Raw genomic sequence first — 26534 nt, 5'->3', positions numbered from 1 at the left:
TGGGGCAGCTTGTGGAGGGTTTGATTCAATTCTTCTTGAAACCTTTGGTAGAATTCTGCAGTGAAGCCATCTGGTCCAGGCCTTTTCTTGGTTGGGAGGGATTTAATTACTGATTCAATCTCAGTCCTTGTTATAGATCTATTTAAATTATTAATTGCCTCATGATTTAATTTTCCTAGATTGCATGTATCCAAAACCCATCTGTTTTTTTCTATGTCTTCTGATTTGTTGGCATATAGTTGCTTATTACAGTTGCTAATAATTCTATGCATGTCTGAGGTGTCTGTTGTTTTTTTTGTTTTGTTTTGTTTTCTCTGATGCTATTGTTCAATATCTTCTTCCTCCTTTTAGAACATCTAAAGAACATCCTCCTTAAAGAGCTTCCTCCTTAAAGAACATCTTTAAATATAACTTATGGATCAGGTCTGGAAGAGGTGAATTCTATGAGCTTTTCTTTACTGTGAAAGATTTTTTTTTCATTTTCAAAGACAAAGGAAAGCTTTGTTGGGAATACATTATTCTGCGCTGATGATTTTTTTCCCTTTAAAATCTGGAATATGTCTCTCCATTCTCTTCTGACCTGTAGAGTTTCCTGTAAGAGGTCTCCTGTGAGTCTGATTGGGGCTCCTCCATATGTTAATGGATTTTTTTTCACATGCACATTTAAGGATCTTTTGTTGTGTTTGACTAAAGAGAGCATGATTATCACGTGTTGTGGTGAAGATCACTTTTGGTCAATCCTCTTGGGGGTTCTGTGCTCCTCCTGTATGTTGTTTCCCAATTTTCTCTTCGTATTAGGGTAGTTTTCATTTGTTAACTGTAACTCCTGTAACTCTTCTGTTTGGCCTTTTAGTAGTGTCTCTTAATTCTTGAATACTTTACTTGCTTTAGTCCGTTCCTCTTCCAGGTTTTGATTGTTTCCCCATTGTGACAAGTACCTTTAATTCTGAGATTCTTTCTTCTGCCTCACTCATTCTGTTATTTAAGCTTTCTGCTGAATTTTTAATTTGCTCCACTGTATCCTTAATTTATCACATATCAGCTTTCGTTTGATTCTTTTACTACTATTTTCTATATAACATGTTCCTTAAATTGCTTGAACTTCTGTATGCCCTTTTCTTTATTGATAAGAAGCTTTATAGCATGTTTTGTTTTATTCTTTACCCCCCATTTTCTCAATGCATTCTTCAATGAACTCTGAAATTGGTAAATCTTGTGTTCCTTTGCAGGGCAGTCATCAGTAATATTCATTGTGCCTCTGTATCTTGTTTTGCTTCTGATCATTATTCTTCTGGTTAGCAAATTCTCCTTGGGACAGCTTTGTTGTTCACAGGTCTACAGGTTGATTTTACTGATTGCATTTGATACTTGGTTCTTCATTTGGAATCTCTTATGCCACTCCCTCCACCAATTTTCATTGTCTGGGGTTTTGTGGTTGGCTTCTGCTATGGCCACCATAGCCCCAGCTCTTGGCTCACCAATGCTAATCCCCCTGTGATCCTGCACAGCCTTTCTCCCAGTCTGGGCTTGAGCAATGCCCAGGATGAAATCCACCCTGTTTTTGCACTGCCGCCTGAAGTCTGCTATTTTTTCTGCTCAGTTGCAACAGATCAGCAGGTTGGGTCTTTGCCTGAATTAACCTGCTTTCCTGATGAACTCCCCTTCCCACCTAGTCACCGATGAAGCACAGACAACCCATCATCTACAGCTGACCGCTGCTGGGGTATCTGGTCACTTCCACACCACTGCATTGTCTCCACTGCTTCCCTTGTCTGTGGGTCTCCAAGTGCCCCCCTGTGGTTGGCCTATCCTGTCCTATTTTCTGGAATCTGTCCTCTCTGCTTCTCACTAGCTCATTATTCTCTGTCAATTAAAACCTGTTCTCACCTTATACCACCGTCTTTTAGTCTCCCTGTACAGTGTGCTCTTGGTTTCAGCAGCTTATTCTTCAAAATAAGGGTATTACCTTTCCTTTTACTGTAGGAGGAGTGTCTTTAACACAGGGATTTCATCTTCTACTTTGAGAAGCAGCACGCAATTCAAAATGTTAGACTACTGGGAGAAAGTCAGCCAATAGCTGGCATGCATTCTGGGTCCGGTTAATGCTGATAAATCAGTGTTAACTAAACCAATTTGCCTGCTTAGCTGCCTGTTCTACTTTTTGAAAGATCTTCAGAGAATGCTGGAAACACCAGGTTGAGACATGCCACCCCAGCCCCCAGGTGTGGGGAGGGCTGCATTGCCTGAGGAACAGTGACTGGGGATGTATATATTGGAGTGGCAAGTGCTAAGGACATGTTTGACCTGGGAGCAATGACTTCTGGAATCTCACTATCCAGGCCACTGTACTTGCAAGTTGAAAAGGAAAGAGAAATGGAGTGGTTTAGTAGGGGACAGCATATATGGGTCAGACCAAAGCACCCAGCCATATGTGACACCTGGTCTGGGCTGAAGATCATCACCAGCCACCCTCTGGAACACCAAAAGCTGGGACTAAGAGGGGCATGCCTGGCTGGGTAGGAGATAGTAATTACCCATGAGTGGTCAGAGCAGGGGCTGCTGCTCTGTGTCATGCTGGGCTGTGGCATCTATCAGAATCTGAGAAAACTGTATGTGGAAACAGATTCTATAGGGACCTGTGGGTTTGCTTCTGTGGGACTGCAGAATCTGCTGTTCTACTTGGAGAGCTGGCACTTGTGATAGACTGACCAGGCTACACCAGGGTACTTACCCGACAGGATCTCAACTGCCATTTGTGGGAATCGGGACTGGGAAGGGCCAGGCTGGGCCTGTCTGCAGCACCTTCAACACATACAAAAGCCATGACTGAGGACAGACCATGCGAAGCAGGACCATTGTATGTGCAGGCTCTCATGGATCCAAGGCTGGCAAGTGGGATTTGTAGGGAAACTGGGGAACTCCTCTGCTGGGTCCAACTAGGGAGAACAATAGCCTGGACTGGGGATAGACCAGTATAGGCAAGGCTATAGCATTCATTGGCCTTTGGGGGACTAGGTGTGGGGGTGGGGTAGGCTGGACCTCTCTACAGCACACACTGGCATGAGTGAGAGCCAGAACAGGGTATAGCTCGGGGCAGGTTGGAATTCAAAACATACCAGTTCACATGTGGGCTAGAGATAGGCCAGTTTGAGCCTGGCTGATGCATCCACTGGCAGCAACTTGGGCTGGAAGTAGGCTGTGTGGAGCTAGGCTGCAGCTCTTACTTGTGAATACTGAGATTAGGAAAAGGTCATCTTAGATTGTACCACAACATTTACTATAATGTTCAATGATTAGGACTTGGAGTGGGCCTGGTAGGGACTAAAGGGATTACGTTGCTGGCCTCCGCTTCCACTGGTGCGTGTGAGAGTTGGGGATGGGGCTTACTGGACCGGGGCGTACAGAGGTCCAGGCTTGGCTAGGCTGCCACACCCAGTGATGCACACAAGAACCAGAATGGGTACAGGCTTGCTGGACCAGGTTGCATCATTAGTTTGCAAATGAAATGCTGGGATTGGATGGGATTGGTGTGAGTCATGTCAGGCTGGACTGTAATTCCCTCTGGCAGCTGCAAGATCCTGGGCTGGGAGTGAGCTGGACAGGTAAACTGCGGTCATTCCCCTGCTGGGCTGCAGGTCCTGCTGGTGAGCACAAAATCCAGGGCTGAGAGCAAGATGGGTTGGTCAATGCAGTGGCATCCATCAACATACTTTGGGCTGGGTCTTGGGACATGTACGGATGGTCTGGCTGATCTTGGCTGCAGCTTCAATGGGTGTGCACAAGATCTAGATGGAATGTGGGAATGGCCAGGTAGGTCATATCATGTACCTGCAGATGTAAAATCTAGGGCTGGGAGTAAGCCTTGGAGGGTTACTTTTGGTCACTCATATTAGACTACAGCACCCACTGCTGTGCCTAAGGATGGGGCCTGTGGTGTGCTGAGTTGGGCTAGGTCAGCACCCATCAGTTTGCATGAGAGATGGGGCTGTGAGCAGAGTTTTTCAGGCAGCTGTATCCATCAGTGTGTGTGTTGGCTAGTGCAGGTGACAGACCAAACCTGACCCTATAGTAGCTAGCACACACAAGTCAAATCTGATGTCACCACAGGTGAGATTTCTTGTAAGACTCCCCAACTAGATGGCTGGTCTCAAACTGGCGGCAGGGAAAATCACAAGATATATGATCTGACCTTAGAATGCATGTCTCAGAACTGGGCCTACTCATTGCTGATGCCTGTGCATTGCTCAGCATGCCCAGATGCACATGGGGGACATGACAGCAGCTCATCTAGGGCCAGCAGAGAATGTGGAGTGCCTTATCAGAAAATGGAAGATGGAACAGGTTGAACAACTCTCCTGCTCAAGCTCTGCAGCATGTTTCTGGGCTTCTGGATTCACTAAGATAGACTTGGTCAGCCACTAGACGTTGGAAACCCTGGTGCAATAAAGCAGATGATGTCTCAAAACTGTCAGAACTTCTCAATAGCACTGTAGGAACGTGCTTTCCTGCATTGCGGTTTCTAAGTAATTATGAAATAACTTCCTCATCCATGATTACTGATGTAGTTTGACAGTAAGGAGTAGTTCCCTACCCTTCCCCTACTTGCACAGTAGAAAAAAATTGAAACATTTGTTCCTTCCACTATCCTTCATACCTGGACCTTGCCCGCCTTAATTGGAGACTTACAGACACGCATCCTTCTCAATTATGTAATCAGTTAAAACTAAAAAATTTAAACAGAAGACTCTTAGGAATTACAGTTATAAATTCATAATACATTATATTACTTTTAAATAAATAATATATTTATATGAATATATTCATAAGAATATATTATATATTTATAGAATATATATTTATGAGGATAAAATATATATTTAAGAAATTTAAATATTAATTATTGGTATAAGATATCATTACAGAACAGGTTTTTCTTTGAAAGCAATATATGCCTTTTTCTGCGTTGTACAACTGTTCTCATAGTCAGCCTTAACACATATTTTCCAATATATTTTGCATGTCTTGTTGCAACATGTCATCTTTCTTGCTAGATGATGATGTTGACAAGCTTTTACTATGCTTCGAAATGTCTGATAAGCAAACTGAGTCGTTTGAAAACTGCCGAAGACAATTCTGCAAAGTGATGAAGGCCAAACCTGACCTGCTCATTGGAGAAGGTAAGTTCATCTTTAACTTTGTGGAATTTTTATTTTTCTCTTTTGATGTGAAGATTATATTCATAGAAATTGTGGTTCCTAAGTAATAGTACTAGATTAATACAAAATAATGATTCCAAGAGTTCACTAACTTCTATGAAATCTGTGATTCTGAAACCACAAACTCTAAAGCTGTCATAGTGTATTTGGTATGAGAACTGGGACACTGATCTGCTTTTGCCTAGGTAATAGTTTGCTTCATTTTATCAGTTTACCAGTTAACTTCTTTTTTTTTTCTTTTTTAATTATTATTATTATTATTGTAATCATCATCATCATCTGCAGTTCCATAGGCTCCTGGTATTTCCTTTATTCCCTCCAGAATTTCACTCCCCCCACCTAGTTCCTCTATATCATTACTAAAGTATAGTTATTCATACACAGTCATATGTCCATCATTGCACGCATGGAAAATGGCAGAGTCCAGCATCCTATTGTCATATAGTAAACAGTTTCATTGTAAGTCCACCTTTGTCTGGAAGTAGAAATGCATATTACATTGTATCTTCACATCTGGATATGCTAGTCTTAATTTCAGTTACTGTACATCCCCTTAAATGAAAAGCCACAGTATAAAATAAATAATAGGAAGAAAAATTGAAATTTACAATGCCATGAAGTTGAATAATATGTTACTAGATATGACAGTCTCCATTACACAACTACTATACATCCCCTTAAATGAAAAAGCCACAAGATCAACAACAGAAAAAAAAGAAGTTCACAACACCATGAAGTTAAATAACATGCTACTGAATGATTGATGTGTTGCTGAAGAAATGTAAAAGAAAGGCAAGAACCTTCTTGAAGAAAATGATGCTACTGTATGATCTGTGAGTCGTTGAAGAATTTAATCAGAAGAAAGTGTTTTGAAGAGATGAAAGTAACAACAAAGAAATCAAAATCCATAAGATATAGCTTCCACTAATTTTTGTTGGTGAAATGTGTCTCCTGTAGGTAGTGCAAAAAGTGTAAATCCAGAAGGAGGAAGGCAAGAGGAAAGGCATTTTCTTCCTTTGTACCATAGTATGTGCAGAATACCAAGGGAGTAGTAATTACTTAAATATCCTTGAACAAACTGCCTTCAGTTTCTTTTCAGTAAAAAGTTACAAACGTTGCAAATTGTGGCATTGTAGTCCTCAAATCTCATATTCCTACCCCAGAATTAAAAGAAGAAAGGCCAGTAATTTCCATTAGTTTTTGCATATGAAACATATACTGTTTTGGTGAGCCTCTATAACATTTTGATCTAATGTGGTAAGTTCAGATTTCAAGGTTAGAAATAGTGTGCCTTAAATAGTGTGATATTAACTCAGTGCCTTACCTGTGAGATCCTCTTTTGAGTAGCTCGATCACAAATGTGTGAGAAACTTTTCAGTTCTGTGAAGAGTCTCTTGCTGCATGTCTGTAAAGCTTGACTACAAAGAGCTCTAGCCTGAGGCCCAGGATTTACATAGTGATTCAGTGATGAAAGACCTGTGATATACTTTATCAGATTGTTGTAACTATAGTAGAATTTTTGCCTTATACAACTAAGGATAGAGCAAGTCTAAGCGAATATATGCTTAAAATATATTCTGATATGAAATCGGATCCTTTTAATTAAGCTAAGTCACTGTTATGGTTAATGTATTTCAGACATAATTTTAAATGGTAGCGAAAACTCTTTTGCTTATGAGTAAGCATGTTAGTGATGTATTCTTGTTTAGGAAAAAAACTTAAATTTCATATTAATTAAAGTCTACCTTGTTATGTCCATCCTGGGGGAAATATGTACAAATGCAGAAACATTATCCAGCTTAAACGGAAGCATTTGTCACTCTCAGCCATGTAGGGCAAGCTTACTTTTTGATATGGCTACTTTGAACAGATGTCTTCGGTTGCAAAGTTATAAAAGATGTAGTATATAAAGCATACAGTGTCTGATTTGAACGGGGCATGAATGGTGTGGTATCTCGGAGTCCACTGATTTTTCCTTTATACTCATGTATGCCAATTGTGATGGTGAGATATTACAACCTAATTGGTGCTAATTTTCTGTCTGTATTGAAACCATTTAGCAAATTCTGAAATAATCCTTAGAGGGTCTAAAGATAACAGATGATTCTTTTTCAGTTTCACATTGAATAGGTTTAGAGCTAAGCTATTAAATTTTAATTTAAATCTCCTATGTTGTTATGAATGCTAAAGCCATGCACATTTTGAATTGATTCCCCCATAAAATATAGCGGAAGAAGCTCAAATGACTTTTATGTGCTGCTATGCAATTTGGAGTATATTATTATGTACTATTCCTGACCTTTGATTTCCTAATTTTTCTCTTGTTTATTGCAGTGTTAGTAGAATTACTTGGAAAATTTGTGCTTCATCTCACTGAAAGCCCATCAGAATGTTACTTCCCCTCAGTGGAATATACAGGTACATTTTAAACATTCTGAAGCTTGAAAAATGCTCACTGTGCAAATAGGTACTGTTTCATGAGGATGCATAATCAGGTCATTAAAGAACTTTAAAGTGGAAAAAAAAAACATCTCTCACACGGTGCTATGTATGTTGAAAATGTCATTCAGTCACTTCTATTTTCATGTGTCTAAGTTTCTTGTAACTGTGTAACTGGAATTGATTCTTGAGCTTTGGTTTTTTCTACCCATTAAAATTTATGCTTTTCTTTGAGGCAATGTCTCCCACTCTTATGTTTACATTATTTTACTAATCATTTGTGTATTAATGTCTTCAAAATTTACATCTTCTGCACAAATATATGTTAGCCGCGTTCTCATATTTCTGGCTGACTAATTATGTAAGTATCAACTGAATTTGCCATAGAACATTTCAAACTCATTATCTCCAGCAGGAACCTGACCTGTTCAGATTTTATTGTCATACACTGGCATCCTTCATTTCCTCTTTGGCAGGGAGTATATTCATCTGCTAATCATTGCAGTCAAAAATTGAGAAGTCATCATTGTCTTTGTTTTAAGTTCACATTTCTTTCCCAGATACTAAATTGTTTCAATTCTGTGTTCCTAATGCATCCATCTTAAATTTACCTGATTGTATCTATCTGCAGTCTTTTTTTGTTTGTTTTGGCCATCAAAACTACTTGGTAATGTATTGTGTCAAACTCTTGGTGAGATCTCTAATTAGAAATGGCTTTTATTATTTTTTATTATTAGTATTTTAGATGATGCTTACATAGTCTATCAGGATGGGAAGAATCTAGGGCTAGAGAGAAGTGGGTGTGATCATTGTTTCCAAACTTTCAATTTCTTTTTCCCATTTCTAGGAGGAAGAGAGCAATAAGGGGATAGGTCATACCCAGTCTTCCTGCCATCCCAGCACTGAAGGATGGTAAAAAGCACCCAATATCAACCCAGGGTCACAATGTGGCATTGCTCCGAGAGTTCTGGCCAGGTGGATACAATAGTTCAGAAATGCTGTCAGTCTCATTGATTTAGGGATGAGCATTCCCTTCCAGTGTCCATTAGTTGACATGGTAGACCTTAGAGTCTCCATTTGCCCAGATATTTGCTGTCACCATTTGGCTGGGGTAGTTGTCCATATGTTCTGTTCTCCCCTCTCTGCTATGATATTAGATGTTCTCTGTAGGCCCTAATGGGCTAACATGTCCTCTATGTGCACCATGGTTTGCCATCCAGCACTTCATCCTTTACACTGAGGAGGACCAGTTCTCATAGGTGGGCTCATGGACCTTAGTCAGGTGATCTGGGTCATGCTAGATTCCTACCCCTGCTGTTGACGGACCTGGCACCTACCACACAGGTGGGCCCATGTCCCTCGGCCATGCGACCCAGGCTCCTCCATATTCCCACCTCTGAGGCTCTTGGATCCAGTTCCTACTGTGTCGGGGGGTTGGGGAACCGGACCAGAAGACACAAGGCCTTCCAGATCCTCCACCCCCCAGGGCTCACAGACCTGGCACTTACCACGCAGATGGGCCAAGTGACCAGGGCCAGGAGACCCAGGCTTCTCTGGATATCCCCGCCCCCCAGGACTCACGGATCCCTCACCCATTGTGCAGGCAAGCTAAAAGTTCTGGGCCATACAGCCCAGGCCCCACTGAACTCCTCACTCCTGGGGCTCAAGATCCTGATACCTGCCATGCATGTGGGCCCTAGGACCTAGGCAAGGAGACACATGCCCCTCTGGAACCCCTCTTAGGTGGTCCCAACATCCCTGGCCATGCGACCAGGTACCTGCTGAACTCCCCACCCCTGGGGCTCACAGACCCTGCACCCACTGCCCCCAGATTGGCATGTATCATCTCTCCTCAGCATTTACCAGTGTGTTCTTAACCCTAGTTTGATCCAACTAGCACCAGTTCCATCTTTACTGATTGATGCTACAGCCTAGACTTTCCCAGTCAGCCTCCAGTCCTGGTCCCAGTGTGAACTGGCTGGGTGTTGTGGCCCAACTCGCCCCCTCCTGGTTCTCGGATATACCAGTGGAGGTTATGAACTGGCCGGGCCTAACCCACTTTCTGACCTGTCCCATATGTATGCTGGTAGGGACTGTAACCTGGTCTGGTTTGGGCTGATCCTTGCCTTGGTTCTTGTGTTTACCTGCAGAGACTGCAACTTGACAAATGAATTCACCAAACTCCTCTATCCAGTCTCCTCCCAGTAGCAGATCTTGTGCACATCAATGGGTCCTTCGCCCAGGCTGACTTAGTGTGTACCTCTTGTCCTTGTAGGAATGGTGTCCTTACCCACCTGGCCCATACCCTTTTCAGTTCTTACTGTGGCCTAGACACAGCTCTCACATGGTTCAGCAAGAGCTGAGACCTAGCCCAGCCTGCTCTACACCCATCCTGGTTCTCATGGATACCAGTGGATGCTGAAGTCTAGCCGCGCTTCCGCCAAAGGAGATTGCAGCGTGATCAGCTCAGCACAATGGCCTGATTCTGGCTCACGCATTCAACAGTAGGAATTCCAGCCCAGTCAGGGTGTCCTTTTAGCTCCCCAGCTAGGCCAATTTCCAGCCACAATTTTTGCACGTTCCAAGAGATTGCAGTTCCAATGCCTGAGCACACATATTCCCCTGCAGATTCTACCCAAGGACTTGATCCACTCATGTATTTATCAGCTTTGTGGCCCAGCCTCACAGTATCCATTCCCTTTTATGACACTCTGGTGGGTTCTATGTTGTAGGCCCGAGTGTGGCCTTGTCTATGGAAGTCCCAGAGAAGTCATTCTTCATCTGGACAGGAACTCTCTGGTCACTGCTCATCCTCACTGTCCCAGACTCTCTGGAACCGCACACAACCAAGTTCCCAAAGCACAAAAGCGCGTGGCCTGAGGACTTCACCTGCCACCTTTGGGGCATCTAACAGAACTCAGTATAAGATTGAATACAAGCTATGAATGAAAGAACAGGGTCAAAGAAGATTCTGATATACTGGGAGTTTGAAATGAGAAGAATGGGAGAGGAAAGGGTTGGAGGGAGATTAGGAACTGCTGTAATCTTTTATTTTTTTAATATTTGTTAGACATTCAAATAGACATATTTTATACACATAAGCTTTGTAAATCTGTTAGTGAAATAGTATAGATTTTAAATAAAAATTACTAAAATATCAGGTTGGTATATAAAGTGAATAGTGCATTTCATTGACATTTCTGTCTCACATTCCAACACAGTGTCTAATTCTCCGCACTGCTGTGAAGTGTTGTGGAGTAGTTTCTTTTTCTTATCCATTATTGTACTTAAAAACACAATGTCAATAAATCTTTGCTAAACACAGGAAGAAATGAAAAGAGAAAAGGAAGGCTTTGTATATTATATCAGTTACTTCATGTTAATTTGATGGACACTAAACTTTACAAGATCTCAGCAGCTTTACTTGATTCATTTATGCTTCAGGATATATTCCATCGGTAACTATTCATATGTGTACAGTATTCAGCCTGTGAACTGTGTAAAGTTGGTGGAATCATAATCTGATGCTACCAAGGTAACTGCAGGCAAGACTTGAAATTAAGTGAATCTATATCAGGCTAATTTAAGTTGATGATTTTGTTTGACCTGCAAACTATTTTTATAATTTTCCAAATTATTTATAATTTCCCAGAAACGGTAAATTAAAATATAGAAATAAAATGTGCCAATAGTAATCAGTATAAATTAATGATAATGGATCATGACCATTGATGTTGATTGGTTTTCTTCCCCATAATGCTGACATGTCTTGTTTATTTTCTTAGGACACTATTATTTAAATATGTACTATTTGTTTAAACTTTACAGTATACAAATAATTTTATTACAAATGGCTCTGGCCTAGTGCACTTTGCCTTCTTGGCCCTAATACTTGTCATTGCCCAGATGTATCCTGTGCTTTTACCTAAATAAATCTTGGATGCTATTGTTCATTTTGGATGGACATTTCCTTCCCCGTGACACCCACATCATATTGTTCATTTCAGCTTTAATGTTTCAGCTGGAATGTTGTTTTCCCATTGAAGAAGTTCATCCTTTCTACACCTATTCATTTTCTTGATTACCATTTTGATAGCTATTAATGTATGTAACTGTTTTATATTGTTACTTTAGGCCTCAAAGCACTTTATATCTTTAATATTGCATCTGATTATATATACATATATGTATATAAATATATACATGTGTATAAATATATATATGTGTGTAAATATACATACCTATATAAATATAAATATACATACATGTACACACATATATATACTGTTATATGATTTTATTTATGCAATTGTCTGTAGCAGTTTTAAATGTGTTAGTCTTTATATGGATAAGCCTGTACCTAGTGTTTATACATAGTGATATCTAATATAAATTTGGAAAGGCATAAAAGTAACTACAAGAGAATGAAAACAAAGTGCTTTTCAAAATAGTATTAAAAAAATTAGGATAGATGAAGGGAATTTCATTTCTGTAATTTAGACAGTAGCCTGAGGCATTTTGTAAATACTGTACTATTCAGTCCAATAATATGTCTTAAAAGTATACATAACTTTTATGTTTAAGATGAAATTGAGGCTGAAATGATAAAATGTGAAGCAATTATTAAAGAAAATTTGAAAAATTTTGACTTTCTTAATGAACGTTGAAATTTAGATAAAAATCATGCAGGGATTAATAATCAGATTGTGTATACCAGAAGAGATAAGTAAGAGGTGATAACCACACAAATTTGCATGGCCAGAGTGGGTGACTTTTTTTTCAATTTAATTATTTTTATTGGAGAGGCAGGTTTACAGAGAGAAGGAGAGACAGAGAAAGGTACATCTTCTGGTTCTCTTCCCAGATAGTATGACATCCAGAGCTGAGCTACTCCAAACCTGGAAGGCAATAGCTTTTTCAGGGCCTCTTGCATGGATGCAGGGTCCCAAGACTTGGACCCGCTCTCCACTGCTCTCCCAGGCCATCAGCAGGAAGCTTGATGGGAGGTGAAGCATCTGGGCCATGAACTGGTGCCCATAAGGTGGAGTGTGAGCCAGTTGAGCCATCACACCTGCCCAAGTGTGGGAGACTCTTTAGTCTGAAACATAATAATCCCCAACAGCTACAGTTCTCTTTAGCTTATTGCTCTAGTGAGACATATTTTCTATAGGTGATAAAAAATTATCTTATATTCATTATTTCCATACTAAAAAAAAAAAAAACCTGATTGCACGGGCATTTACTGCCCTCTGTCACATTTCTAAATTATTTATTTCAGATGTTGGCTTTGTTGAATATGTGCTCTAGCAAATTAAACTGAGTGAAAATTTATATTCCCCAAGATTCTAGTTGAACATCTTTCTACCCAAATCTCATAGCCAAAAATAAGATGCCTTCCTGCCGACTGACTTTTTGATATGTATTGTTGTAGCATAATGAGCTTGTGGCCAGTTGTGTTTTCTTCCCATGGATTTAGATGCCCTGATCCTTTATCGTGTATCTTTTGGCTGGTGGGACAATGGTTTGTCATTATGAAGTTTTACTCTGAGTAAACAAAAGCCATGTTTTGATATAAAAGTTGTTTCAAAGCAAGAGCTGGATAGATATATTCATTTTTCTCATGTTTCTTGAAATGAGAAATTGACTATTTTTTAACAAAAAATGACAGCTTTCTAAACCCTAAGGTAGTTGAAATGAAAATAACACAATCATCCATCTGTTAGCACCCTCAGGAATTCAATCCATTATAAAATTTGCAAATCTGGAGAGATCAAATTAGTTTGGCTGTTTATCAGCTTAAAGAAAGTGAAATGAACAAATAGACATCAGTCTGCATATTTTCAGTTTGTGAATCCGCCCAAATATCTTTCCAAGTCTCAGCAGACATTGTGTTTTTTTTTTGTTTGTTTGTTTGTTTCCAATTTCCTGAAGCACTTTGGGGATTTTTCACTGCCATAAATTGTTTCTTTAAAATAATAAATGAAGTGGGGCTTTTTATGTAGTAAATATTTTTACTTCCTGGCTTTTCTCCTTATAATGTTAGTTAATCAAAAATTTTAGGCAAGTATTAGAAGATTTTACATTGTTTCACTTTTTGACTTTTTAAAATATAATGTATGAATTTGAATATCCTTAATACTTCAATCAGTGGATTTTTCAAAGACCTCATAGTGCTTGGAGTGGCAAGATTGACAGCGATTCATAACTGTGGCAATATCAAAACCACTCGAGCAAGAACCTCAGAGCATGCCCTACACCCGGGACTTGGGGAGGGTGGGAAATTGGGTGGGCCTTCTCCCTTAATACCCCCCTTTTAAACATGAAGGTAACAATATGGAAAACATACTAGTATTATCCACTTTCCTGTAGCCCTTGAACCTTCTTACTCTAACTAAGAATGTAAAGAATATCAAAATAAATTTTATTAATAAAAAAAAAATTTAAACCCCCCCCCCAAAAAAAGAATATCCTTAATACTTTTGAATACTAAGTAAATATATTCTTTTTGTCCTTCATTTCTGGAAAATGTTTATTGGTAAAGCATTGTATTGATAATTGCAAGAAGGCATCTAGTATGAACCTACTCTCAGAGAAATAAACATATCCAAAACAAGTAATTAAGTAAACTGCATACAGTGATGTATAAACTGAAGGAGAATGTCTATACTAAAATATGACATTAGGAAATGAAGGGAAACTGATATTTTCAGCTAACTGCTTCATGGAGACAATATGCTATCACCTTGAAGTGTGCTGTTTGAATTATTATCAGTAAGTGCCACAAGTGTCCTGTGGATGTTGATGGTGACATCATGGTGAGTAAGAGGAAGCAGTAATAGAACAGGAAGATCCATAAGTGGGTTGCCTCCAATGCCATTAGTCCTGAAAGAAGCAGGAAAGAGGAAGAGCCTTCCAATGAAGGGTAATTGCATTATAAAGACCCGGAAGAAATAATGTCTCATTCCAAATAATATTGAAAGGACCAGTTAGAAGCCTGAGATTCTTCCAGTATTTTTGGTCGAATACTGTTGAATCTTAAGACAATGAGAATTGAATATAGTATGTGAATACAGCCAGTGACATTAGGGAAGGAAGAGGCAGAAGGGAATTTTCTAGCTGTTGATTTTTTTTGGGGGGTGGTGATAACTGTTCTCTGACTTTATGACAAAATAGGGCTTCCAGAAAATTAATAAGAAGCCAAGTAGTAAGTGCTTCTCCAGCCATAGATTGGTCCTACAGCGGAGAAATGCTTTATTTCTTCTGGAAATTTGGTTTTTTTCCCACATGATGAGCCAAAAGCTGGCAGAATAGATCTACCAGAGTGAGTGATTTCAGTTCATATTCAGTAAATGTTGCCAACTTATTTATTCTGAGATTATTGTTTATATTGAATATGATGGGCTCTTTAGAATAATTTCATATTCTATTTTGGATGGAGTTAAGTATTGTATAGTGGGACCTATATGATGTGAGGCGTGTCATTTTTGCTCCTTTTAAAACAGTTTGTGACATTAGGTTTTCTACATTGACTTCAGGGAGTGGGGTTATGTATTTTCTACTTAGTTTTTTGCTTTCAGTGTGTGTATCTATTTCTCTACTTATTGATATGTAAAACTTTGTTACTTTTCATTTTTCACATTTGCTCAGTGTTTATTAAACCCCCGTATGTATCTCACATCTGTGAGTAGGTTACAAGATAGATAATAGATAGATTGATCAGAATCCCCTGAGAACATCTGTATCTCTTTAAAAAAGATTTATTTATTTTAATTATAAAGTCAGATATTGAGAGAGGAAGAGAGATAGAGAGGAAGATCTTCCATCAGATGATTCACTCCCCAAGTGAGCACAATGGCTGGTGCTGTGCTGATCCGGAGCCAGGAGCCAGGAACTTCCTCCAGCTCTCCCACATGGGTGCAGGGTCCCAAGGCTTTGGGCCATCCCTGATTGTTTTCCCAGGCCACAAGCAGGGAGCTGGATGGGAAGTGGAGCTGCCAGGATTAGAACCAGTGCCCATATGGGATCCTGGACATGTTCAAGGCAAGGATTTTAGCTGTTAGGCTACTGTGCCAGGCCCAGAACATCTGTATCTTTTTGCTTTTTTTTTGTTATTCATTTGCCCTATTGTTTTATTTCCTAAGATTTTAATTCCTGCTTCATAAATTCCATACAGTCCATGTTGCATATGAAAAGTTTCATTAAACTTTTATGCTTCAATATCAATTTCCAAGTTGTTATAGTGTACATCACATACAAGTTTTTCTACTACCTGTGTGACATCACAGTGACATGTTTTTCTGATCTTCATTTCTGTTTAGCAAACTTTATTTTGTCCAGTTTTATTTTTTACCAGATTTTACTCATACTAAAATTATTGCCATCTATTCCCCATTTTAAAAAATGAATGTTTGATATTTGTATTTGAATTCTTGGTAGCTCCATATTTTTTATGTGAAAAAATTGAGAGTTTAGCTAGACCCTTCATTAGAGTGAAATTTATGTAATGGAGTATCACTGTCCAGTTATACCTGAATTTGGATTTTACTTTTATTTCTTTAGTGTGAATCTCAAGTTTATTATATACGTACACTGGCAAGGGGCCTTGCATCCACTAGGATCCCAAATGGGTACTGTTCTTGTCTCATCTGCTTCACTGCCCATTCAGCTTGCTACTGTGGCCAGGGAAAGCAGTAGAGAATGGCCCAGGGTCTTGGGACTCTACCCACATGGAAGACCTGGAAGAAGCTCCTGGCTTCTGGCTTCAGATTGGCTCAGCTCTAGCTGTTGCGGCCATTTGACAAGTGAACCAGTGGACAAAAGATCTTTCTCTCTGTCTCTCCTTCTCTCTGTGAATCTGTCTTTCTAATAAAAATAAACAAGTATTTAAAGATTTTAAAAAGCAAGTACATTGAATAATAATTCAAAGACATAAGTTACTAGGCATTCACGCTTAATCAGCCAATCTGATTAACTGAGTTAGGATAGAGTCCTTCTTTAACAAAGTCCTTCAGAGATTTTTGATGCACTTGCATATTGGTTTGTTATTGTTTGTTAAAATGTATGGAAGTAAATTCTTACTCTGAGAATATAGTCATAAATTTCTTTGGAGTTTTATAAATACCCTTCAGGGTCTAACCATTTTCTAAAAGTTAAAGAGCTCATCTGGGGCTGAACAGCAGGAGTTGGTTTCTTCTGAGAAAAGAGCAGAAAGCGTCTCTGCTCCTTGTGTAACATTCGGTGACATAGAGCCTTTGAGCAACTCTCCTCACTTTGCTGCTTCAACCTAGTCTGCTTCTCACTGTTGCATCCTAACAGAAGCTACTCTGACCCATAAAACACATGATGTTGGGAATGCACGTTCTTCATACCCTCCTCCATTTAGTATGAGTGCTTCTTTGCTGTTAAGATAGCTCCCTGTAGTATACTTTCCACAAAAGAACCACTAGTATTAAAACCAGCACACAGATCTAGTTATTAATGAAGATAATACTATATTTCTCATACTTGATCATCCAATCCTTCATGTACTAGAATTCTAAGTATTATTTTTGTATTCTAAGAATATTCTATCAATGATTTATGAAAACCACATTGTGGTCCTATATCATAATTTAGTTGAAAGGAAGTCTGTTCCAGAGATAGAGATATAGTGTCAGAATTTTAATTCTGTTCTATTAAGACTTCCAATTTTGCTAATTCCACAATGTCACCAATCATATAATGCTAAAATTTCATATTATTTGAACTTGAAAGATTGAAATGTTACTCAACATGAAATATAGACACATCAGGGTCATATTCACATATTTTAAGAACTTGTTAGTGAATAAAAGCATACCTGACTGATACTATAGTGGATATCTTTAAATATATGTTTAGCCTATGGCTACATTTAAAAATTATTGATAAAATTAAAAACTTCAGCTTCTGGTTGTTATATAGATGACTGACAGCTTTACAAATTGACCATAATTCTGTGACAATGAGGATGGTTATGATATTTGTATTTCTGATTTCAAGTGATAGAATCAAATGAAATTAGCTTTTGTCTGTCCAGTAAGAGGCAAAAATAAACAGCTCATAAATGGGCTAAAAGTCTCCTTAGCAATCTCTCTCTCTCTCTCTGTTTTTTCTACATGATGGATTTGTTCCTTTCTGAGAACTTAAGTCAGCATATAGCCTCCTGATTAGTAAGACTGAAAAAAGTCCATCCCACTCTGGATGAAAAATATGGAGGTGTTGAAGAGCTCCTCTTAGTCATTAACTAATAGCTTCAGGGTGAGGATCTTTTTAGCAGAAGTGCAGAACTGTCCTGTGAGGGTATAAGATATATTTATTCACAAAATAAGAAAGATAAATAACGAGGTAAACTGTAGCTTAACTGTTGCCCTTTAAGGCAAAATATAACAATATTGCATTTGAACATAAATAAATATGATTTAGATATAGTTTATTAAGGAGCTAACCGAGTGTTTTTTTAAGTTTTTAACTTTTAAAAATGATTCTTAAATTTTTGTTTTTGACTTTATTTGAAAGGCACTTAAAAAGATACATATCGAAAGAGAGAGAGAGAGAGACTCCTCAAATGCCTGCAATAATTGGCGCTGGGTTAGGATGAAGCCAGTAGCCACATGCTAAATCTGGATCTCCTACATGAAAGTCTGGGACCACTGTGCTCAGCCATCGCGTGTTGCCTCCAAAATTGCAAATCAACAGAGTGCTGGCACAGAAGCAGAGTAGTTTGGATTTAAAGCAGGCACCAAGACATGGAATGTGTGTTTCCTAAGCAGGACTGAACTCCTACACCAAACACCTAATCTTGCTTTATTTTTCTTTAACCAAATTACACTTTGTGTAATGTGTCTGTCCTCGATGATGTCCCTGAGCTGTGGAGCCTTTCTGGGAAATGGGATTTTCTATGCCAAAATCATGGAACTCTGGGCAAATCAGGATGAGTTATTTACCAGAACACTAGGAATACTGAAAGATTAATTGTTGGCAGTCTAAAGAGTAGATGTTTGATAACAGCGATGTTTAATTCTTCCCTAACTCTTAAGATTTGAAGTTCAACTGAAATGGTACTTCTTCCTACCTGGCTGGGAATAATCTCTTCCTCTTCTGAATGTGCATAGCACTGTATCTGTGCCATCCTCATCCCACTTAGAGCTTCTGAATTGCTTCTATCAGAGTTATCTGTATATGTGGCTTATCTGACGTTACATGGAAAGTTCTTTTAGTATGATATATGATTTACCTTTCATCCCCCACAGCTTCTTGCAGAGTGTTCCATACTGATTATCTCAAAAAAGATCCATTTTAAAGAATGAATAAATCCACAAGTGAAATAGATTATACTGATAGTGTAGGCTATATCAGTATGAACTGATGCAAAGAATTGGTTCATGAAGCAAGAGTCAGAAAACATTGCTTCTCATCACCTGTACCACTGGTGACTGTGGTTTATGCCCCTTAGTATCATTCTCTCTCTCTCTCTCTCTCTCTGTGTGTGTGTGTGCACGCGCATGCTTCTTCAGCCAAAAATTGGAAATTTTAGGTGGACCCTAGGCTGTCTGATGATGCTTTTGAATGTTAGCTTGGCTCCCCATGTTTACAGGAACTGTAAGCTTTTTACAGCTTTTCCTAAGGTCCTTGATACTCTAGATCCCTGTTTTCACCTGTGGTAAATGACCACCGACTCCTGCTTCACCACGATAATCTATCCTGCAAGAGGATGCTCGTGCACTTACCCTTGTGTGTTTTCATAAAATAAAGGTGTGACACCAGCTTTTCAAAGATTTAAATATGACTGCCAGGAAAAAGGAACCACCATGCCCATAGATATGTTTGTGATAAAAATCACTATGCATTGCATGAGTACAATGCAGTATTTCTAGATAAATTTTTATGTAAGTTTTTTTGTCTTTTTTTGATGCTTATTTACTTACAACTAAGCAAAATAGATTTATATTTAATGTTCTTAAATGCTTATCCTAAGAGAAAAGTTATTTGCAAAAAAGTTTCCCAGTGGCTTCTTTGAAAATATGATCGATAGCTCTTAAAAGAGTAAATTAATCAGTGTTTTCAAAATATGGATTAAAATGTAAAAATAATGCTTTCACCACTTTTCAATTAGAATTTCATTATTATCAGACTTTTCCTAATTTTATGATGCTTTCCTATTTTTTAGTTGCTGATGTAATTGTGAAGAGCGAGAATCTTTCATCTGTACAGCAGCTGGGCATTAAAATGACTGTCAGGTATGTTATGATGCAAGAGCTCTCTTGTGGATTTCTAGAATTTGTTTTATCTGCCTTATATATTCTTTTTTTAAAAGATTTTATTTTTATTATTTTTTTATTGGAAAGGCAGATATACAGAGAGGAGAGACAGAGAGGAAGATCTTCCGTCCGATGATTCACTCCCCAAGTGAGTGCAACAACGGGCCGATGCTATGCCAATCCAAAGCCAGGAGCCTCTTCCAGGTCTCCCACACAGGTGCAGGGTCCCAAAGCTTTGGGCGGTCCTCGACTGCTTTCCCGGGCCACAGGCAGGGAGCTGGAAGGGAAGTGGGGCTGCTGGGATTAGAACCGGCGCCCATATGGGATCCCGGGTGTGCAAGGTGAGGACCTTAACCACTGTGCCACCGTGCCGGGCCCAGCCTTATATATTCTTAACAATATGTAATTTAACAAGCACTATTTTGTATACTTCAGACTCAGAGTTTATCATCCAGAAAGTAATAACTTTTTAGGATATTGGCACATGATTAAATTTCTCTGCAGTTAAATCAGTTACAGTTCATTGTTATTCCAGAGACTAATTACAATCTGTTTAAGCCTCTATGACTATCATTTTTCCCAAAAATAGCATTTTAGAAATCATAACATCAGTAGCACAATCATACCATTTTCTAAAATATGATTAGATCTAATTGTCAAGTATACTGTTGAGTACAAAAGTACCTTAAGGTTATATGCAGATGTTAAAACGAAGAAGCAAAAATTTTTATATTTAGAGTTGTTAGAACTCATAATTTTCAGAATAACTGGACAAGCTAAATGACAAACTCTTGGCAGTTAAGGATTGACTTCTTGGAACATCCCTCTTGTTTAATGAAGTCTTCAGAGTCCTATTTTGCTTATGCAGCCATTTTCATAATCAAGTATAAAAAAGATGCCTATGGGAAGTATTAAAAGACTGAGCTTTTTAAGATGCACTAGCTAGGAACTGGATTGGAAACAGAGCAGCTGCGACTTGAACTGGCACTGTGATATGAATGCTTGTGTTTTCAGTGTCAGTTAAACATCCAGCACCACAATACCAGCCCCTAATATATATTTAAAATAAATAAACAGGATTATGATGAAATATTTGTGTGTAGAGTGATTTTGACTGTTGCAAATACAGACTGTTTTTGTTTGGTTCTTCATAAAATACCACAAGAAATGTAACCAGAAGCAAAGATTTTCAAATATGATGAACCAATTTTAGTAAGTTTTATGCATAGTTGCATTCAGTGTACATGAAAATATAAGGGAATTTTGCAAAGCAGTTTGGTTCAGATCATTATAAATAATTTTTTCAGCCTTACAAACAATGGGGTATTTTCAAGATGTTATTATTATGTAGTACTCTGCCTTATCTGAACTCTTGGCCTTTGTTCACTAAGTCACAGTAGTGACCCCTCTCTCACGATGAACAATTTACCAAGTACTTCCCTGGATAAGCCAGGTATTTTAATTAACTGTAACATTTTGACAGTATGATACTTAACATGGTCAAACTAAAGCTATATATTTTAAAACCTAAAACTTTGAGTTCTTAAGAGTAATTCCCTTTTATTAAAAAAAAAAATGAGCGTTCGGGCGACAGGCACTGTGTTGCAAACACCTCCCACTTCCAGATGTCTGCTTCACTCCTGTGCCTGCTGTGCTTCTGACCCAGCTCTCTGTTAGTACACTTTGGAAGACAGTGAAAGATGACTGAGTCTTGAGCCTCTGCCACATCCTCCATGGAGAACAGGATAGAGTGCCCAGCTTGTCACTTCGACCTGGCCAAGAGCTGACTTTTGTGGCTGTTTAAATGTAAAACCAGCAAATCGAAGGCTCTCTACTTCCCTCTCCCTTTCTCCTTTCTTCTCTCTCTACTTCCCCTTCCCACCCATTTCCTTTTGTCTCTCTCTCCCCATTAGTTTTTCAAATAAATCTTTCAAAAAAAATTCCAATGATCAGTGCAGGACCTGTTTAACTATGTTTTATGGTTTATTAATGTAGGTATGGCAAGTTCCTCAACCTGTTAAAAGATGGTGCAGAAAATGATCTCGCTTGGGTGTTAAAACACAGTGAGAAATTCCTGAAACAGCAGCAAGTTCCTGCAAACTCCCCTCTTCATATCCTTTTTTGAGTGGATTTATAATAGTTGAGCTTCATAAATGTTTTGTATTGGGATATCTTATCACATTTCTAGTATAGTAATAGTTAACTCTATTAGTGACTTGTTATATCTTTATAGTGCTTTATTTAAATATGTGGCTTGCTAAATTGAGTCATAATCATTCATTTCAGACTCAGGTGAATACGTAAAGTCATTAGAATGTGTTTTCAGACATGTTTAAGAGCATTTTAGATATTGATGTCTTCGATCTAGAAGAAGAATCAAACTGCTGCTTGTTTTCATATAGCATATATATTTATTGCTTAATTTGCTTGTTTATCATTTTAGAATGGGGTTTGCCCTAAAGAAATAAAATGTGTAAAAACCATTTGGATTACCAAATTCTAAAAATGTTTGGAATGTATGCTTAGTTATGGTAGTGACTTAGCAGATAAACTCAGCTAAAGTTAGTTGTTAGTTGTTTATTATTTGAACAATTGAATTTTCACAAAGCAGGGAGTGCTTTCTCTTATTAGTATTGACATAAATTCCCTCTGTTAGCAAATAGTCTATTAAAATACAGGTTATAAAGAATATTCTTTTTATTAGTAAGGTTCAATTTGATTATAATATTTGTCAATGGTTGAAGATCTGGTAATGATGGAAATTTTAGAAATATAGAACTGTGAAGCTCTTGTATTTGTTCTAGTAAGATGAAATATTACAAAGCCTCCTTAACTACAAGGTTCAGTCTGCCTGCAAGGGAGTTACGCTGGCCATGATTGGTTTGTGTCTTCTCTCTTCATGATAATGCTGGGTGACAAAGAGAAAACAGTTCAGTTTCTTCAGCAGTTTTCCAGAGTTCTGACATCGGCTTTCCTTTGGTTGCCAAGACTCCATGTTTCTGTAAGGCTTTTAGTTTGTTTTAATTGAGGGTTTAGAATTTTAAGGAGCATATTTAGGTTCATTGGACCTATTATTTGCAGAGAGCTCTGTAATAATTCATATTTACTTTTTTACCCGAATGCTTCTTCAACTAGTTATATTTGAAAGTATAGATTTGACATTTTCTCAAATACTTGATGTCTTACCTAATAATAACTGAATGAAAGATTAGTAATTATGAAAACATTTTCATGAAATAATATAATGAGATAAAAGTTTTTAAAATGTTATAGTACAAACTTGTCATTTGGTAAGTTAATGAAATGTAGAAGGGGAACTTTTCAATTTTTTGTTGTTACTCTATTATAAAGAATTTTTGCTGACTGAATTATAAGAAAATAACTTATTCAGTAGAAATTATAGCTATTTTGTAGTGGAAAGAACTTTATGTGCATTTTGTAAATATGTACTTAGTTTTTATTATGATCTGTGATCTCTGCCTTCGGGGGGCTGGCTTATTTCCTTAAGCATCATGGCTTCAATTGTATCCATTTTATGCAGACAGGATTCATTCTTTTTTATGGCAGAGAACTATTCCATACACAGCATATTTCCTTAACTCAGTTATGGATTGATAGACATCTTGGTTGATATTTTATTTTAAACATTTTTGCTACTCCTATGAGATCTGAGAGGTTGTCTTAAAAGTATATTAATTAACAACAGTGTTTCTGTTTATTTGTTGTTTTTATGTGTTAGTAAGAACTGCAGCTAATGGAAATTGCCTATGCTGTATACTATGTTGCGCTGAAATCGTGTGACACCTTGAGGATCAGCTAGTGTTTATGAGGAGTTAGACAGAAATGCCTGTTAAGTGCTACTTACTGTATACTTGTGTTTTGCTGTACATATGTACTCATGCTTATGCTAAAAAAGGTGAACCCAGGACATCACAAGATGTATTCAATATTGATATTTTAAGATTTCATCTTTGAAGTAATTATATGCAATTCCTGAGTAAGATTTCCTGGTGAATTCTGTTCATACAAACAGGAAGCAACAAATGGAAGACGAGTTTGTGCTAGTTTTTCAACCAATCACTGGAACATATTTTCTTCCTGTAACCAGAATTTGAATAACTTTATCCATTTAAATTGTGCTCGACTGTGTAAAATTCTTCTCTGAAAAATACATCAGTCATTCCCCTATCATTACGATAGTATAGTTCTTCATACACAGTCATATGCCTATCACTACGGGCATGGAAAATGGCAGAGTCTAGCATTCTATTGTCAAGATAGAGTAAACAGTTTCATTGGAAGTCCATCTTTGGAAGTAGAGATGCATATTGCATTGTATCCTCACATCTGGCTATGATAGTCTCCATTACACAGTTACTATACATCCCCTTAAATGAAAAGCCACCATACAAAATCAGCAACAGAAAGAAAAAAAAGAGAAATTAACAACATGAAGTTAAGCAACATGCTACTGAATGACTGATGTGTTGTTGAAGAAATGAAAATGAAAATAAAAACTTTCTTGAAGAAAATGATGCTATTATGTGATCTACAAATTATTGAAGAATTTAATCAGAAGAAAGTGTTTTGAAGAGATGAAACCAACCAAAACAAATAAAAATTCATGATACAGTTTCCATTGATCTTTATTGGTGATATGTGTCTCCTGTACACAACAAATAGATGGATTTTGTTTTTTAATCCAGTCTACTAATCTATGACATTTGATTGATAAGTTTAAGCCATTTACATTCAGGATTAATATGAATGGGTGGTAATTTGGTCTTGTCATTTTAACAATGAGTTGTTCATTGATTTAGTCTTCTGTTGTTATTTTACTGGGATGTTCTTTGCATTTGCCTTTAGTTTTGGTAGGTGCTATTCCTCTTCTCTGTCAAGAGAACATCTTGAAGTATCGTTTGTAGGGCAGGTTTGGAAGAGGCATCTTTTTTTAACTTTTCTTTACTGTGAAAGAATTTTATTTCATGTTCAAACACAAAGGAAAGTTTTGCTGGGTATGTTATCCTGGGCTGACAATTTTTTTTTGCTTTTAGAATCTGCAATATGTTGCTCCATTCTCTTCTGGCCTATAGAGTTTTCTGTGAGACATCTCCTGTGAATTTAATTGTCATTACTTTATATGTCAGTTGATGTTTTTCACATGCATATTTAACGATCTTTTCCTTATGTTCCTTTTCCTTATGAAGAGAGCTTGATGATTATATGTTGTGGTGAAGATCACTTTTGGTTAATCCTGCTGGGAGTTCTGTGCCACTCCTGGATGCTGTTTTCAATTCTTTCTCCAGATTAGGGAAATTTTCCCTGATTATTTCATTAAATATATTTTTAAACCCTGTTTCTCTTTCTGCACCATCTGGGACTCCTATCACTCTTATATTTGGCATTTTCATAGTGCCTTTCAGTTCTTGAATATTTTTATGGGCCTCATCCAGCCATGCTTCTAACTTTGTTTCTCCCTGGTGACAGGAAATATCTTCTAATTTTGAGATTCTTTCTTCTGCCTCCTTCATTCTATTTTGGAGACTCTCCACTGTACTGTTAATTTGCTCCACTGTATTCATTTCTGATATATCAGCTTTCATTTGATCCATTTCCAGTGTGACATATTCCTTAAATTCCTTGAATGCCTGCTTTATGTACTTCTCATTGTTGACAAAAGTTTTATAACAAGTGTTTTGAATTCTGATCCCCTATTTTCTTGATGTCTTTCTCAGTGAACTCTAAGGTTGGCAAAGCCTTTTGCTCCTTTGCAGGGGAGTCTTCAGTAATATTCATTATGCCTTTGTCTCTTCTTTTGCTCTTAGTCATTGTACTTTTGGTTAGCAGTGTCCTCCCAAAGGAGCTGGTTTCTAAGCTCTGTCACCCACAGGTCTGCAGTTCGATTTTACTTATTGCAGTTGGTACACGGCTCTTTGTTTGCAATCATTTGTGCCACTCCCTCCAGCAAGTTCCATGTCTGGGTTCTTATGTCAGATTTCCAACATGGTCTCCACAGCTCCAGCTCCTGGCTCACCAGTGCCACTCCTGTGATACTGTGCTGAGGTTGCACCATTATCCGTACAACCTTTCTCGCACTTCCAGTTGGAGCAAGTCCCAGGATTAGGAAGACACCAGGTGTCCTACATATCTAAGTTGCTGGCGGTGCTCATTTTGCAGGAACCCATTGGTTGTTAGATCTAAGGGCCACATGGACTTATTTTGACACGTACGATGCCATAATTAATATTATTTTCCTGGTTGCTGATGTAGTTCTGGCTACCAGTGTGATTCGGTTCACCACTCGCTGAATGCCGCTGGGGTATCAGTCACTGCAACACCACACCATTGTTTTCGCTGCTTTCCTGTGACTGTCAGTCTCCAGGTGCCCCTCCGCTGTTTTTCTGTCCTCTCCTGTTTCCTCCCATGTGCCTCTTTACTTCACACTGGCTAATTTTTCTCAGTCTGTTTAAACATGTCCTTACCCTATTGCACCATCTTGATTCTCCCTATGTGAAGTGTTTTTAAATATGTTTTGAACACATCATGTTTTGCTTAGCCAGTTATCATCAGTTAAGAAATTTTTGAAAATGTTGTCAATTAC

At 38.1% G+C, this 26534-nt stretch overlaps 1 protein-coding gene across 1 annotated transcript in view; it reads left to right on the top strand.

Moving 5' to 3' along the window:
* The window catches only part of TBC1D32 (TBC1 domain family member 32), a 171100-nt gene that overhangs the window by 130047 nt on the left and 14519 nt on the right, over positions 1-26534 (top strand). Inside the window, 5 exon segments of the mRNA XM_040965431.1 lie at positions 5052-5177; positions 7551-7634; positions 19843-19912; positions 21929-22022; positions 22758-22934. Of these exon segments, the coding sequence (XP_040821365.1) occupies positions 5052-5177; positions 7551-7634; positions 19843-19912; positions 21929-22022; positions 22758-22934 (551 nt within the window).

Source organism: Ochotona curzoniae, unplaced genomic scaffold, assembly GCF_017591425.1.
Source record: "Ochotona curzoniae isolate NIBS_2020 unplaced genomic scaffold, NIBS_Ocur_1.0 scaffold_3890, whole genome shotgun sequence".
Taxonomy (NCBI): Eukaryota; Metazoa; Chordata; class Mammalia; order Lagomorpha; family Ochotonidae; genus Ochotona; species Ochotona curzoniae.
The sequence above is the reverse complement of the archived record's forward strand: the minus strand, read 5'-3'. Positions and strand labels throughout refer to the sequence as shown.